The 13,736-nt window shown below is 43.3% G+C and overlaps 2 protein-coding genes and 1 long non-coding RNA gene across 4 annotated transcripts; 2 read left to right on the plus strand and 1 right to left on the minus strand.

The window, feature by feature from the left end:
* The first annotated feature begins 1,379 nt into the window (after positions 1–1,379).
* Positions 1,380–5,370, plus strand: LOC118287044 (retinol dehydrogenase 13-like). The gene is made up of 7 exons (XM_035611763.2): positions 1,380–1,564; positions 2,628–2,746; positions 2,870–3,025; positions 3,122–3,226; positions 3,357–3,569; positions 3,695–3,796; positions 4,325–5,370. The coding sequence occupies exons 1-7, from the start codon at positions 1,500–1,502 to the stop codon at positions 4,633–4,635; spliced, it is 1,071 nt and encodes a 356-aa protein (XP_035467656.1). The 5' UTR covers positions 1,380–1,499; the 3' UTR covers positions 4,636–5,370.
* Positions 5,371–7,133: 1,763 nt separating this feature from the next.
* decr2 (2,4-dienoyl CoA reductase 2, peroxisomal) lies at positions 7,134–11,643 on the plus strand. Of its 2 annotated transcripts, none has more exons than XM_035611764.2 (10): positions 7,134–7,376; positions 8,016–8,117; positions 8,282–8,350; positions 8,974–9,025; positions 9,110–9,245; positions 9,894–10,018; positions 10,325–10,418; positions 10,502–10,606; positions 10,972–11,160; positions 11,369–11,643. In XM_035611764.2, the coding sequence occupies exons 2-10, from the start codon at positions 8,017–8,019 to the stop codon at positions 11,401–11,403; spliced, it is 906 nt and encodes a 301-aa protein (XP_035467657.1). In that variant the 5' UTR covers positions 7,134–7,376; position 8,016; the 3' UTR covers positions 11,404–11,643. The 2 variants fall into 2 exon arrangements, with proteins under 2 accessions (XP_035467657.1, XP_035467658.1); XM_035611765.2 differs by having other exon boundaries at positions 7,135–7,376; positions 10,972–11,224.
* On the minus strand, positions 9,447–13,713 carry LOC118287046. Its single transcript, XR_007029809.1, has 2 exons — positions 13,575–13,713; positions 9,447–11,380 (listed from the first exon to the last, which is right to left on the minus strand). It is a non-coding gene; the product is annotated as an uncharacterized LOC118287046 (long non-coding RNA).
* Positions 13,714–13,736: the final 23 nt, after the last annotated feature.

Consider the following 13,736-nt stretch of genomic DNA (forward strand, 5'->3'; position numbering starts at 1 on the left):
TTTTATTTTTGACTCTTGGATGAACGTTACACCATCACCATAACATACAAACAGTGAAAACTACAATACAGCAACTGTGTGTTTTCTGAAACCAGTGGGAGATCAGCAGGATTGAATTTAAAATAAAAGTCTCTGTGTTTTTCTTCCTGTGCAGAAACGGCATGGGTGTGACTATGCAGTTCAAATTTAATGATGTCAAAACAGGCCATAAAGCCCCTGTTGATGTCATGCCTGTTTATGAGTAATAGGAGATCCTGAGATTATTCTAGAGTTACAGTAAAGTGGGAGGAAGGTTGAGTCAACTTTTAAAACTTTTCACTGTCATTAATCAAACAGCATCCTAAAAGCTTTTTTTGCTCTGAACAGCAGATAGTTAAACTTCTGTTAGGAGAACAAGTGGAGTAACATTTATTAGGCGGAACAAAATCTAAGTGTTGAATTCTGAAGCATGCTGCTCTTGTACAAAAGTCTACCCCACCCTCACACCTCAGGGCGCTGGTTCATGATAGTTCCTTTATGTCTTACTAGAGCTCTCTCTTCTCTCTGCTGCTTTCCCTTTTTCAGCCTCTTCACCTGGCTCCCCGATGGTAGAGCAACCCTCTCACTTTGGCTCAATCTAAATAGGAAAGAAAGGCCTCACAGCCACGCCACCATGAATGAATCTAGTCCTCTCTTCCTTCTGAAGACTCAATATCTCATCATTGGCTCCTAATATATGTTTTTTTTTAAAATCATATTTAAACATGCGATCACAGGGACATTCTCATGAAGCCAAATGCAACAAATGTAAATGAGAAATGATTTGTTGGTTTAGTATTGCAGTTTGGTATTTTTACAGTACACACTTATTGGAGGGGGGGGGTTAAAGTAACAGTCAGAATTAATCCTAGAAATGTTTTGATAAATTATAAAGATGAGAGAGTCACATTAATCACACAACACTGGAGTTGATTAAATAAGTCTGAATATGAATGTAGTTTTATAAGTTTTCAAGAAGGCAAAGGACGTCTATCTATAAAAAAAAGACATTAAAACTGAATATATAAGACAACAGAAGCAAAAACAAGCCAGAAAATGATCTCAGCCCCTCAAGTGCTCAAGGACTCTGACAGCATCGTTCTGGAGGAGCTGCAGCTGCATGGTGAATATTTTAGTATGTATTTATTCATTTTTTACTAAGACCTGTGAAAGCACCATCACGACAACCGGCTGAAAATAAACACACGCGTTTTCTGTATCTTGATCTGAGTTATGAAGGAAGTAATGGGCTGCTTGTAAGTTTCCTTACTGTGGCTGTTAATAAGCTATTGTGTTTAGAGGTAAATCCGCAGACGGGACTGCATTTCCCACAATGCCATTGGTCAAGCACGAGTTGATGACGCGAGAAGTGTGCGCCGGTAACCTTGTGCTCCTGCAGGAGTGTTGTTGTGGAACCAGCTGTCGAGGCAGCGTTAAGACAGTTCCATGGTATCTTTTTTCGTCTACTTCATCCCGGGGTCATGAGCAAATATATTCTCCCCGTGTCTGTGTTCGGGACCGTGTTCGGCTGCGCGGTGTTACTAAAGTGAGTGACTCGTCGTGAACAAGTGTTGGTTTGACTCTGTGTCTTCTCTACGTGCTGACATGATGTGACTGTACTGTGAGGTTCACACTCAGAGCTTTTGGCTCGATATGTGGATTATAACCTAATGCATACAACAGACTGTAGCTCGCAACGTTCAGTTAACACGGTGAAAACCTGCTTTATTGGCAGGTTGTCTAATTATGTCAAATTATCAAACACGCTGAGATTTGTCCTCCCCCCTCTCGTGTTGAGGGGACATCATCGAGCTGCTGGCCCACTGTACAATCCAGTACGACTACTCTACACAGTACAGCCCCACTGGCTCAGTTCTGTGGGTGCATACATATATATTTTACATATACAGTATTTACAGGATAACAAGGTCATTGTACTTTGACTGATAAGACTGTAAATGTGTTGATGATGTTCTGTTTATACAGCAAATAGTGTGAACGCATTATCTTACTCATCATGAGTCTCTAAAGCAAATTCCCGTTGTTCAAGATCAAGTCAAAATCTTTCAAATGAAATTAATACGAATAATTAAGAAAAGACACTTAATATGTGAGGGGCAAAAAAATTGCAGTTTTCCTTTTCATTTTCCTCCCCCAGGTCCAATACCCAATTATCGTATGCTGGATTTTTAGGTCTCCACTAAAAAATGTGTGGTAATCTGATTTGACACATAGATATGGAGGATAAAGGCAAGGTAGAGACGTAAAACTGAAATAATAAAAGGTCTTGAAGTCTTGAAGACTAGGTAATAGAGTAGAAACCACTTTCCGACCCTTCCAGCCTTTTTTTTCTACTGCCGATTGTGATACAAGCATAAAATGATTGTCTTTGCTGTGAATCTCATCATCATCATCATCATCATCTCAGAACCTCACCAAAGAGAAACAGCTCTAGCATCCCTTCACAGAAGCCAGTGTGATATACTGTATGTGTTCAGGTCTTGATATTGGGCTTTTCCTGCTGCATATTCCCAAATGCACTGAGAAAGAAATCTGTGACACCTGGTTGTGATGCTGAGGTAGCAGGCGTGACATTATCATCTGCATAGGAACCATGTGACTGGAGGCCGGTGCACTAGTAAAGCTACCATTCCTGGGAAGACTGTGGTTGTAACAGGAGCCAATGCGGGCATCGGGAAAGAGACTGCCCACGAACTGGCCAAGAGAGGTGGGCAGAAAATACAGTGTCACATTGATTTGGTGTAAAAAAAAAAAAAAGACACAATATTTAAAAAATATATAAATTTTGCTTTCACTGACACAATCCTTTTTCCCATTCCCAAATCGTCAGGGGGGCGGATCATTATGGGATGTCGGGACATGGAGAAGTGCGAGGCAGCTGCGAAAGAAATCCGGGGGAAGACCCTGAATCCTCACGTTTATGCCTGTCACCTCGACCTGGCCTCTGTGAAATCCATCCGAGCGTTTGCAGAGAGAATCAAACAAGGTGAGGGAACAGAATAACGTAATGATTTCAATGATAGAAATAGTGGATTAAGTAACAATTTTTTTTTCGTCTGGTATGATCGTTTTTGTCTTGTAGAGGAGCAGAGAGTGGATGTGCTGATAAACAACGCAGGGGTCATGAGATGTCCAGCGTGGAAAACAGAAGATGGCTTCGAGATGCAGTTTGGAGTTAATCACTTAGGTGCTTATTTGGCTCAAAGAAATATAACTGGCAAATTAAGACATGATAAATCTTAATTGTCTTTATATTCTAATAAACCACCCCTCACTCCATTGCACCCTAATTTTCGAAAGTTTCGCTCCTCCTCCAGGCCACTTCTTGTTGACAAATCTTCTGCTGGATAAGTTGAAAGAGTCCGCCCCCAGCAGGGTGATCAACCTGGCCTCGCTCGCCCACATAGTTGGAAAGATTGACTTCGAGGACTTGAACTGGGAGAATAAGAAGTTTGATACCAAGCAGGCGTACTGTCAGAGCAAGCTTGCCAATGTTCTGTTCACCAGAGAGCTTGCCAAGCGATTACAAGGCAAGTCCACTGGCTGTTGCATATGTGGGCATGTGTGGGAGGGAGTAGGGCCCATGCTCTTGTTTGTAATTGGCCATTGGATATATATTTTTAAACAATTCTGTGTGTGTGTGTGTTTGTAACAGGCACAGGAGTCACGGTGAATGCGGTACACCCGGGCGTTGTGGCCACGGATCTTGGGAGGCACACCGGCCTGCATCAATCGCAGTTCTCGAGCTCCGTGCTCAGTGAGTATCCTGCTTCAATATTTGCTTCTGAATTTAGAGAAATCAATAAATCCAGTCAGGTTCCACTCAACCTAATGCATATGCAATAGTCAGCTTGGGCTGCACTGACTCTGATATGTGGCATTGGTCTCGGTGAACTTTCTGTCTGTGTCTTCCTCTTTATAAAGAAGCAGAATTCTAAAATAACTGACCACATTTCTGTTATGAAACGTTTCTATCCACAAAACTTCAACTTTAGAACCTCAACTAACAAGTGTACTGTGATTGTAATATTTGATGCAGTGGTGCAGGAAGAATTTAAAGCCTGTACTAAGGTGAAAATAGCAATTCCAAGCATGTAAGTCTTGTATTAATAATGCCATTTAATTAAAAGCAAATAAATCTTATTAACAAAATGCACTTAAAGTATCAATAGTATACTTTTTTTAAATGAGCTTCAAGTTAGTAATTAAAATCGTACTTGTACTTGAATTCGTTTGGGGTTTTACACCATTAAATCTCTCTGTGGACCCCACATCCTACACACAGGTCCCTTTTTCTCCCTGTTGGTGAAGAACCCAGAACTCGGGGCCCAGCCCAGCGTATACCTGGCCGTTTCCGAGGAACTGGAGGGTGTGACGGGATGCTACTATGATGTGATGACCGAAAAGGAACCGGCGCCCCAGGCCCTGGATGAAGAGGTAGCTCGCAAGCTGTGGGAGGCCAGCAGCAGGCTGGTGGGTCTGGAGGAGGAAGGACAGACTGGACAGTCGAGCCCTCCAGCAGAAGCTGCACGGACAGAATCGGCACAGAAACATGGACAGAGCCCAGGGCCAGCTGTCAGTGCTGCTGGGTTGTAGGTTTGCTCGGACCTCTGGGCTTGCAGCGGATCATATTGGACCTCTATGACTGTGCTGGGCTCTTTGCAACAGTTAATTGTCTGACAGTGTGATTCTGGTTGTCTGTGTAATGCCGGTCTCTTGTACATGATCCTGCATCAGGATTTTGTCTTTAAAACATGTAACATGCGGCCTTTGACAATGGATTATGTGTTCTGTGTGTATATTTTGAAAGACAAAGTAGCCCTGGATTATTAAATTGCTAAACAAAACACACCCCTGCTCACTTTAGTAACTCAGGGATCGTGATAATACAGCCTCCCTTTGTCTGGTATGACCAGTAGCTTAATGTGGTTTATGTTAGCTTACACCGGAGATTACTAGATATCAGTCCCCTAAATATGCCTGTTTTTTAAAATCAAGATCCAAAATTTAACATTCCCTGGCAAATCAGTGAAAATGCCCCCAAAACATTTGCCTGTTTAAGAAAGTAAAATACATAAATCTGTGAAGTAGTTTTTGTGTAATCCTGCTAACAAACCAACCAACCAAATGCCTGTGTAAATTAAAAATATCCACTTTAAAACATGAATATTTAAAGCAGGGGTGGGAACCTCCGTCCTCCCGGCTGTGTACAGCCTGCAAGAACATTCATAAATACAGAAAAAGCAACTCAGAAATACAAAAAAAAAATTCTAATGACAGCAATTGTTATTTTTGTGATTGAAGAAAATTAAATAAATCAGTATTCTAACACATCCTCTCTGGCTGCATGCCTATCAGATCATATTCAAGGTGAAGGAGACATGTCTTTGTTACATGTCATTGCTGACAAGAATAATGTCGGCCATCTATGGGAGCATTATGTCTCTTATTTGCTTCCATACTATCAACAAAAGAAAACTAGATTGCGGAATGTTGCACTTGAGTTGGTCTGTTTTGCACAAGTGATTCTTCTGCAGCTTTACTGTAGGTTCACATGTAAACTGCTGCCTCTGCTGCAATTGGGTTTATCTTTATGGACAATGCTAACATATATGTGTAGCACCATCTGGCTTCCAGGCTTCAAAATACAGCTGCCTGTGTGCAAATCAGCATTAGACGGGCTCTGATTAAACCTGTTATTTAAAATAATTTTAGATTGTTTGGAGATCATAGCGTCAGTCCCTGGTGGTCCAGTTGTTAGGATTCTACACTCTCGCCGCTTTGGCCTGTATTCAATTCCTGGTCAGGGAACTTCTTACTTCCTAAATTAACTTGAAGATTGATAAAACGTGTCTTATCTTACACTGAAACAAGAAAATTGCTAACCAACTTAAAAAATAAATGCTTCAATTGATAAAAAAAATGTATTACTTTTTTAGTTTTTCATTTTCTGAATGATATTCTCTTTTTTGTTGTCTTCCCAAATGAACCTGTTGCACACTGCAGATCACTCTGTACTTGCAACTGCTTTACCATACAATGATATTAGAGCCTTGACAACATAGACACAATATATAGTATGAAGAAATTGTCGGTAATAGCTGGTTTTTAGCGTAGAATTGCATGGTGCCTTGAAGTCAAATCTGTCTTTGACAGAGCCTAAGCATCCATTATCATTTACTTTAAAGTGCACCTCTATGTGCGCCTCTGTTTTTCTTGTTTACTCATGGCTCTTGAAAAACAAATCAAGTTACAAAAGCACTCATCTCCCGTTTCTGATCCTCTCGAGCATGAAGCTGGCAGCCGCGCAGCCTCTAAGTGCAAAGGAAAATATCCATCCCTAAAGTCTTTGACAGATACATTGCATAAAGGGCTTTTTTTTCCAACTGTAAATCTCAAAGTACAGATCAATATGGGCCCACTCTCTGCTCAAGCGCACACTGATCAGCCTCAAAGCTGAAATTGTATACCCTGGATCGTTTATTCAGTGTCAGCTTACCGGAGAGAGGACTCTGTCTGGTGCCATCCTAGAAGATGACGGGTATTGGAGATGAGTTACAGAATCACTGGGTTTTTCCATTTGCTGTCTAGATTCTAAAGACTTTTCAGTCCCTTGAGCACGTTGTTGTCTGATACGGTTTCTCTCTCTGGAATAAATCACATCAATCCTGACCTCTAAAATAATAGTTCAGGACTCGCTGTACATTCTGACTTCATCCATGTTTTATTTGTATTTTCTCCTCATCGTTACTTACTCTTTCTTAAACAAAACGAGCACCCACGTTTGCTCTTGAACACGCACTCACCAGACGGACTCCATTGCCCATAATGCATCACTGAAGGACTTCAAAAAAAGTGATTGTGCGTTCACGTGCCGCTCGGAAACTCGCATATACCGAGTTGGGCAGCCAGGACAGCAACTAACCATTTTTTAGATTTTACAAATCTTTTTTTTTTTGGGCAAAAAATTGATGTGCAATACAAAAATGTGCACCGTTAATCGTACCATTCCCTCCAACATGTCCCTGTGTGTATGATGCAGCACTTTTGAGGTGGCGTTCTTTGAATGTTGTGGATCTCATTTTTCCGATTTGTCCAGCATCACGTGAATACACCATACGTGTCCAAGGTACAATTAGCCCGGTGCTTATCTCCGACAAACGTCTCTACAAATAGTTCAGACTGGGGGGGAAAAGACACCCTTAATACACGCGAAGCTACTTCGTGAGGGTCCTACAGGACCGCAGGTGTAGTTTCATCACAGAGGACTGAGTCGGACGGGTTCAGTGTTTCCCCTCGGCACCAACTCCAGGAGCTAGCTTGTTTCGCTGCAGCAGGTAAACACGACCGCAGCCGAGTTCCAGCCGAACTTCCTCACAACTCGGTCCTGACAGTCTTGCAAACTTACCTTGACAGAAACTTACCTTGACCTGCCGCATCCCCTCGCGGGCGTCGTGTGCAGATTACTAATAACAATTCATTTTACACTTGTCGGATTGGCGACAAGAAAGCAAACATGATGAATCAACTCGCCTGTCAGTCACGTCGATCCGAGGGCCCGTGTCACTGTGACGCCTTGTTTTCTTACCTGAGCACAAACAGGACCACGCCGTAGTTGACCGACCATCATCATGGCCTCTGATGTTGACTGCCTTGACAACTCATCTACGACATTACTGACATTATTTCAGTTTTCATTAACTTTAAATTCTGTAATATATTTACATGGGCTCGCAAATTCTTTAAAGTAGAAGAGTAAACATTAGACTCTCGTGAGCAAAAACCGGTAACTCTGGAAATACGAAAATAAAAAAATAAAGAATTCTAGATCCAAATTGCTGCACCAGGCTCTTTAGTTGTGAGTTATTCCTTGTTATTATGGGCTACTCCTGTATTCTACAAACTAATCAATTCTTGGATCCAGATTGTTCCTGATGTGTGACTGCGTCTCTGTACTGACATGCATTATCTATCAGCATGGCAGGGCCGCAGAGGAAGGGAGAGCTCCTGCCCGAAGATGTCGGCACAGACGACTGCCTGACCTCGTACACACACATCTACAGTCCAGATTTACTAAAGTGAGCATGGAATGCATGTGCCTTTAGAGGAAATCTCCCCTCACCATTATTGATTTATTGCATTTCACACAGCTGTCTGTAGTTGGGCTTTGAGAATGAATACTTTTAGTTTTATTGACCTGCATGGGGTGACCTTTGTGGATTTGCATTTTTCCTTTTTCCAGGGATCAGGTTGCTTTCATCACAGGTGGGGGATCTGGAATTGGACTCAGGATAGCGGAAATCTTCATGAGGTGAGAACGGGTCGACTGCTCGTTGCGCCGCAACACTCCCACATATTGCAGGAAATTAAACAAATGTTTGGTGAATGTAGAGTGCAATAATAAATCTGTGATGGGCAGAGTCAGTGCTGTGTCGGTATTATGTCATTATTACTATTAGTCTATAACAGTGAAATGTGTAAGGGAAGATAATATGCAACAGTAGATAGTAAGATGTAGGTGCACTTTCAACTCTGTTATCTGACAGTCAGATTTTCCTCATTTTGCTTGTGCTTGCGTGACAAAGTTGAAAAAATATATATCACGTCGCAGGAATAGTCTATCTTTTATAAAAATCAATGCCACACCTTTTGACTCTGTGTCATGGCCGAATATAGTGCTGGAAGCCAGACTCAAAACATTTTCAGCTTTACTGATCTTGGCTCTAACATTTCCCCCGCTGACCTTGTGTTCTCTGTTTCCTGCTCTCACCCTTTGTCCTACTTGTTTTATCGTAAGTTACTCCCTCTGTCTCCCTTGAAGCCTCACCTTTGCAGGTGTTCATGTTCATGTCGACACAATATAATGTATTCTCTTTGCTGTTGTTGATGTGTCTCTCCACAAGTTATATTTCGCTCCTTCTCTCTGTCTCTCAGGCATGGCTGTGACACAGTGATTGCCAGCAGGAACTTGGACAAGCTCAAAGAGGTTATTCACCTTACACAACTCCCATTAAAGACACATGTTAAACCACGACTAAATGTGATAATGCAAAATGTCTGTGTCTCCTAGGCAGCTAAAAAGCTGTGTGCCGTGTCCGGACGCCGCTGTCTCCCTCTGTGTCTGGACGTGAGGCAGCCTGAGAGCATTGCGGCGGCTGTAGATGAGACACTGAAAGAGTTGGGTCGCGTTGACATCCTTATTAACAGTATGTGACCTCTTTTGCAAGAATTCTAAAACAATATTATAATAATAATAATAATAATACATGTCATTTATAGAGCACTTTTCATTGCTAAAAGCAATCTCAAAGTGCTACAGAGTAAAAACAAGATTACCAAAAAATAAAAAAATAGGTTTAAAAAGAGAAAACATCGGTAGAAGAAAAAGTACAAAATTTAGGCGAATGCTTGCTTAGAAATATGTTGTTTTCCTGATGATTAATATGTTTGTGATGGCAGCAGTCTCTCACATTCATTTTCGTTCTACAGTGCATCCTGCTAACATAAGGGCAAATACACATTTAGGTGTCCATAGGTCGACTACTGGCAAATACACTTTAAACAAAGATCAAGTGTGAAAGGTTTTGGTTTAATCATCAACTTTCAGGGAAAGTTGATGATTAATTGATGCTGCATCTCTATACTCTATCTTCACACCCTAGTCCCTGTAACACACTGTTACATCACTACAAGATTATTAAGTGTCTAAACAGATTCAGGTCACCCAGTGTTATTTTACTTCCCGAATGTACTTCGTAAATAATGCATTTGTCGCTGTAATGAAGCAAAAGCATTAATGAAAACTTAAACTCCTCTGCCCGGGAATTTTTCAGCTGTGTCATAATTTTACGTAGATGCTGCCGGAAACTTTCTCTGCCCGGCTACCTCACTCTCCTTCAACGCCTTCAAGACTGTGATGGAGATCGACACTATGGGCACATTCAACACCAGCAAGGTGGTTTATGAGAAGTGGTTCAAGGTACAACACCTGTTTCTTCACTTGAAGTTAAGGAACTATTAGTAAGGAAAATTAGTACTAGTACATATTTTATTAGCCTGCAGCATACAAATGCTAATGTGTCTGCATAAGGATAACTGGGTTATTGAACAATAACTCAATAAGATTCACTTTCTGCAATTCCCCCTGATCACCAACAGAGGGCACTAAAGAGTCCAGATTACTCTATGCCTTTCTTATAACTAAATTGGATTTTAACTGTGACCTCTGCTCTCTGAAGCTGATTTCGTTGCATTGATCCTGAGTCCCCATCATTTCTGTGTTCAGGACCACGGTGGCAACATAGTTAACATCTCTGCAACACTTGGATACAAGGGGCAGGCCCTCCAGGTGCACGCAGGCTCTGCCAAGGCTGCAAATGGTACAGTTAGAGCATTTTCAGTGTTATGAAATGGTTTCAGAAGGAGAGTCTAACGAGTCTGTGCTCCCTCTGTGTGACCCCAGATGCCATGACCAAGCACCTGGCTGTGGAGTGGGGGCCCAGTGGGGTGAGAGTCAACTCTTTGGCTCCAGGTCCAGTCTCTGGCACTGAGGGATTCCGCAGACTGGGTAAACTCAACACAATAATCCTTTACTATAAGTCATGGTTCGATTTCTTACAGTAAATACAGTCCTGTAGTGCTCTACACTATTCACATGTAAACAAATACAGTCTTAAAAACATGTTTTGTTATTTTCTGATGCCACCCCCAAAAAACCTGGGAATAAATTTGATGCCAACATTGCTCGATAAATAACTCTTCTGTATTAAACTGGTTCCACATGGAGGTTACAGGAAATTACCTTCTGATGCCTGCTGAGTAATATAATGATGTCTGTCTGAAAAAAATGATAGATAACTATAAAGTTGTGTTTCTGAAAACAGCTTAAGAGTGTCTGAGCAAGGATTTATTTTCCCCTTTTAAATCTTTCAGGTGGCCTTAGAGCTGATACCACTGCTGCCTTCCAATCCATTCCTGTGCAGCGAGCAGGCAACAAGACGGAGATGGCCCACTGCACTCTCTTCCTGGCAAGCCGGGCGTCCTCGTATGTTACTGGAGCCATCCTGGTGGCGGATGGCGGGGCCTGGTTGACCTCGGCCAATGACATCTCCATGATGTTGGGTATAGCCTCCTCTAAATCTGCTAAACTCTGAACAGGGGCTCTCCTGTCCTCCTCCTGACCCAGGTGTGTAGGAGGAGGTGCAGCTCGAGGTCCATTTGGGGAGACGGCATGACGTGTTGTGGATGTGTCATATTAAAGTTAAGATTGTTTAATTGACAACAGATTATATCCCATATTAATCCTCTTGTCTCTGTTATTTTCTTCCAGGTTATTGGTCATCTGAAATGAAAAGAGAGAAGTAAATGCTGCAGACAAAAGAGTCATTAGGGGCTATCTGCTGTTGTTTTGCTGGAGGAGTTGCACACTAACATACTGTACTTACTGTATTATAGGTTATGATTTTCCACCCTCTACACTGCTGTGCCTTATTATGCATTTCAATTACAGTCATGTTTATCACATGCAAATATCATGAGGCCTTTCTATATTTGTCCTTTATTAATAAAGCTGTCAGAACTAGTTAATGACTAGTTTCCATTCAATATTGCAAGTCATTTTTTTCTATTTTGCCTTGTTTGCGTGCGCTTAGGTCAATTTTTAAATGATTGTAATATTAGTGAGGTGGATTTTTCTTCCATGGTATCGAGCTGTGGGTTAGAACTCACTTTTTTTTTAGGCTTTCAGAAGATACACATCTGAAAAGCCTACAAATCAAACAGAAGAAGTCACTTGGCACTTTCTCTTATTTGCTGTTGTTTTTTCCTATTTGTCGTAGTGTTTTCTTATTTGTTGTGGGGGGGTTTTTACTTGCTGTTGTGTTTTCTTATTATGTTTTGCACTTCAGGGCCACGTACACGTCTACATGAGGACAACAACATGTTACTATGAGTTGTAAGTGTGTAATAATTTGCTAAAGCCAAAGTGTAAAGGGGTACAGCGTGGAAATGCAAATCTGAAGGTGGTCAATACCGCAGCAAGTCGAATGGGGGCGCCAAAACATCACAAGTGCATCTATTAAACAGTTTTATCTCCTTTGACCACGGGAGGTGTCGACAAATGAAATATTAGTTAATGTAAATCGAGAGCTATTAGAGCCTAGAGAAACAACCTACCAGTGGCCACCGGTGGTTCACATCCACCCCGCCGAAGTGTCCTTGAGCAAGACACACCCGTCCCTATTCTAGTTTGACAGCTCCTCTGGCTGACCCTGAACTCTGACCTCGTGTGTGTAGAGGCAACTTTAAACAATACCTCTCTCCGACATCACGTGAACGCTTTTGTTTATTTGCACACGATACGCAAATCCTTGGGCCCGATCTTGTATCTGCTGTAACACCGATGATACTGCGGGGTGTTTTGTACGCTTGCGTGAAACGTCAGCAGTGTGTATGCGGCTGGAGGAGGCAGGAGGAGGAGGAGGAGGAGGATGGGTCACTGCTGATGCTGATGCGAGAGCTTTCGTTGTCCGTGATCAACATCGGTGGACTGGCTGCAGCATGACGGAGCTCTTTGGGCTGATTTAACACACACTTGGTTTCATCACTCGGTTTCGACGAGGGGCGCGGGGGCAGGTGTGTTCAGGAGACGCGCGGAACGGAGGGAATTCGAGGTTCTTCATCTCGTCACTCGTCTGGCCTGTCCTGTGACTGTGGCACAGGTGGATAACCGCATCGAAATGGAGACGTGACGTCGGACTACCACAGCGGCGGCCGTCCCCGTGCCCACGCCTCCAACGAGCGGGATGCTGAGGCTGACGTGGGGTTCAATTTCACCGAGAGCGGTGGCGGGGTGCACCGTCCGCCGCGTTAGCAAGCTAACAGGCTAATCCCGCTAGCTAGTCAGTTAGCAGTCCCCCCGGCCAATGGCACGACAGAAGCGGGGATGCTCGAAGGAGGAGTCAGCCGCTAGCACGAATCCATTCGAGGGGAGACAGGTCGACGCGTTATCTCGTCGGGGAGAGATTCCACATTAACTTCACAGCTCGAGGTCAATTTTCGGCCGGAGTGTCGCCGGTCGCCTCTGCGCTCCTCGGGCAAATTAGCCCTTTTTTGGGGGGCGGGCGGGGGGAGCAGCCTCCTCGGATGCGATTATCGGCTCAGAAAGCTAATGTTGACAAACACTGGGCGACTTGACGCCCTTTTGCTCCGCATCGTTCCGAAGCGCCGCGTCGATCGGCTCAGCTGCGGGTCGTTACCCCGCTGATTCGCCCGCAGCCGGCGCCGGAGTGAAGCATGTGGCCGCTGGACGAGCCGACGGCCAGGAGAGGACCTGCCATGGCGGCGGGGCACAGAGTGAGTCGGAACACGTCTGCGTCGAGGCTGAGCGGCTAGTGTGCGTTTGGAGTTTCGGTAACATCGTTGACGACATGTGCGGAAGACAGCCACTGAAGTCAATACGACAAGCTGTTGAGACACCTCATCTTTAAAGGATCTTTCTTTATTTACCCGTGTGTGGTTTTATGAAAACACAATACCTGCATCCTTTTTGTTGTTGTTGTTGTTGTTGTTGTTGTTGAACAATGCTCGCCGTGGTCCCCCCACACGTCCAGTTCCACGTTGCGCTGCGGAGGTGTCGTGCCATTTGCCAACATGGCTCTGGAGTCGAATGACTGGGTCTCGACCGCAGCAGTGAGATA

This window comes from Scophthalmus maximus, chromosome 16, assembly GCF_022379125.1.
Source record: "Scophthalmus maximus strain ysfricsl-2021 chromosome 16, ASM2237912v1, whole genome shotgun sequence".
Lineage (NCBI taxonomy): Eukaryota > Metazoa > Chordata > Actinopteri > Pleuronectiformes > Scophthalmidae > Scophthalmus > Scophthalmus maximus.

Coding starts and splice junctions, on each gene's coding strand:
- LOC118287044 (XM_035611763.2), top strand. CDS start 1,500: ATGAGCAAATATATTCTCCCCGTGTCTGTGTTCGGGACCGTGTTCGGC. Junction 3,026..3,121: donor TGCAGAGAGAATCAAACAAG/GTGAGGGAACAG, acceptor TTTGTCTTGTAG/AGGAGCAGAGAGTGGATGTG. Junction 3,227..3,356: donor GTTTGGAGTTAATCACTTAG/GTGCTTATTTGG, acceptor CTCCTCCTCCAG/GCCACTTCTTGTTGACAAAT.
- decr2 (XM_035611764.2), top strand. CDS start 8,017: ATGGCAGGGCCGCAGAGGAAGGGAGAGCTCCTGCCCGAAGATGTCGGC. Junction 9,246..9,893: donor CGTTGACATCCTTATTAACA/GTATGTGACCTC, acceptor AATTTTACGTAG/ATGCTGCCGGAAACTTTCTC. Junction 10,019..10,324: donor TTTATGAGAAGTGGTTCAAG/GTACAACACCTG, acceptor TTCTGTGTTCAG/GACCACGGTGGCAACATAGT.